General features: G+C 33.6%; 1 protein-coding gene across 1 annotated transcript; it reads right to left on the bottom strand.

Annotated features, from left to right (window-relative positions):
• Window positions 1–763: 763 nt before the first annotated feature.
• LOC149532159 (uncharacterized) lies at window positions 764–1,433 on the bottom strand. The gene has a single exon (XM_089810811.1). It carries the CDS (start codon window positions 1,404–1,406, stop codon window positions 1,038–1,040), a length of 369 nt encoding a protein of 122 aa, XP_089666937.1. The 5' UTR covers window positions 1,407–1,433; the 3' UTR covers window positions 764–1,037.
• Between the last annotated feature and the right edge of the window lie 735 nt (window positions 1,434–2,168).

Genomic DNA, 2,168 nt, shown 5'->3' with positions numbered 1-2,168 from the left:
AAGGGTGATACAAATTGTACTTTTATCCAGTACTTTCCAGTGTGGATTAAATAATAATACCAATAACATACCAGTGTGAATTAAATAATAATACCAATTTTATGTTATTGAATGTTGTAAAAGGGTCACACAAGTTTGTGCTTTTACGCAGATCACAGTGTGGGTTGATCTTGATCGTGTGGGTTGATCATTTGATGATAAAGAGTTGTTAACTGTTAATTGTATTAGTGTGGATTGATCATTTGCTGATAGAGAGTTGTTGAATTGTTGATATTGTTTAAGCTTTCATTTTTGTATATATGGGTTACTAGTGTTAGCTATGCTTGTGTTGATTATACTCAACCCTTAATCAACTCAACCCTTGGGTCTTGTTTGTGATATTATCTAGTGTGATTATCTAGTATGGGTTGATCATTTGCTGATAAAGAGAGTTTGTCTTGTTTATGATATTATCTAGTGTGATTATCTAGTGTGGGTTGATCAGTTGCTGATAAAGAGTTTGTTAATTGTGTTCGTGTGTTATCGTGTTAGTGTGGGTTGATCATTTGGTGATAAAGAATTGTTAATGGTTTTAATGTATTGTCGCAACCCCTAGTTTTTAAGTTGTTTTAATATTAAAAAAATAACAAAGTTTATTTCAATATCTTTAACATCTCATTTGTGTTTGTGTTTTATCATTAACATCCTGATGATCAATGACAAAGTGTGATTTGTACACTCAAATTAAGTTGTATTGGTATACTAATGTTATTAGCACTAAATAAGTCATAATATTGGTACACTAAATACAATAGAATTGAAAAGAAGAGCCTGAAAGAGGTATACTCAAAGTCTGGAAGAAGAAGAAGAAGAAGCAGGAGAGCAGCATCACAGGCTGAAAATACAACTTGCTTACAGTGATTCTTGCGTATCTTGGAAGCACCGAATCTATAAAAGGAATTGTTTGTTTCTTATTCAATTTAAAAAAGAAGCAGCAGCAGGAACAGTAAGATTGTACAGATGTTGAGTGTTGAAGAAAACACTGATCTGTGATGCAGTCATTCATCACCGGCAGGGTGAGAGACGCGAGAGATATCAAAGCCAATGTCTTTGAATGTTATCAGCTCGTCCTCATTTTTCTCTTGCTTTGCCTTCCATTTCTTCTCCATCTCCTCTGCTACATTCTCACCCTTCTCCTGCACTTCACCGTATTCTGCATCGCCACTTTTTGGTGCAAAAGAAGACTGCTTTTCGGCATCATCTCCATCTCCATCTCTATCTTCCCTGTTTCCGCCTGCATCTGTACCGAGCGGGCGAGCAGTAAAATTAGAGTTGAGGCAAACAGCAAGAACAGAGTCCATACTGAGGATTCTGCCCAACAAAACTCTCGACCAAAGACCGCCCTTGATGCTTCTCATTTGATGCATTTTCTTCGGTTCCTTGTAATTTCTGCGGTGCTATGCGTATTGTTAAATCGTGTAGCTGAATCGAGCTGTTCTTTATATCATTCTGTTAGATACGTGATGTTCATGCCTGATGACACGTACAGTCGAAGAACTTTACGTCTCCAACGAGGACTGCTTTGTAATTGTGAAAGCAAGACATGTGTATCGAAGTGGAAGACGTTTCAGGTGAGGGAAGTGTAGACACCTAAAAATCTTTAGAAAATAAAGTATTTTTATTTTCTGAAAAAGTCCTGATGACATCATCATTTATTAATTAATTAATTAATTTTTATGCCATTAAATCCCTTTATCTTAATTAAAAATATTTAATTAAGGAATCCCTCCCAAAAATGTTTAAATCTTATTTAAACATTATTTCCTTATTTATTAATTATTTAATTAATAAATTGACCAAAAATTCTAAAATAAATAAAAAATTTATTTTTTTCCCAAAAGTTGGCCAATTTCCTTATGACCAATAACCTCTTCCAAAATCTTCTAATCCTTCTTTAATTTCGATTAAAGGCTAATCTCATCATTTCCTACCCCTAACCCCAACTCAAAATATTTAATTAAAATTAAATATTAATCCTCATGTTTATTAAAAAAGTTTTAATAAATATCTCCTCAACCCAAACCCTTGAAATAAATAAAACTTTATTTATTTCCTAAAAATCTAATTTATCCTCCCCCTAAGAAGTTCTAGACTCTTCTAGAAAGTCTTCATCCTCATCCTAGGAAATT

This window comes from Cupressus sempervirens, chromosome 11 (assembly GCF_028749045.1).
Source record: "Cupressus sempervirens isolate cs-2001-9-10 chromosome 11, ASM2874904v1, whole genome shotgun sequence".
Classification (NCBI taxonomy): domain Eukaryota; kingdom Viridiplantae; phylum Streptophyta; class Pinopsida; order Cupressales; family Cupressaceae; genus Cupressus; species Cupressus sempervirens.
Note: the sequence above shows the minus strand (reverse complement) of the source record. Positions and strands in the feature narration are given on the sequence as shown.

Excerpts from the sequence above, each read along its gene's own strand:
- LOC149532159 (XM_089810811.1), bottom strand. The coding sequence starts at position 1,406 with ATGCATCAAATGAGAAGCATCAAGGGCGGTCTTTGGTCGAGAGTTTTG.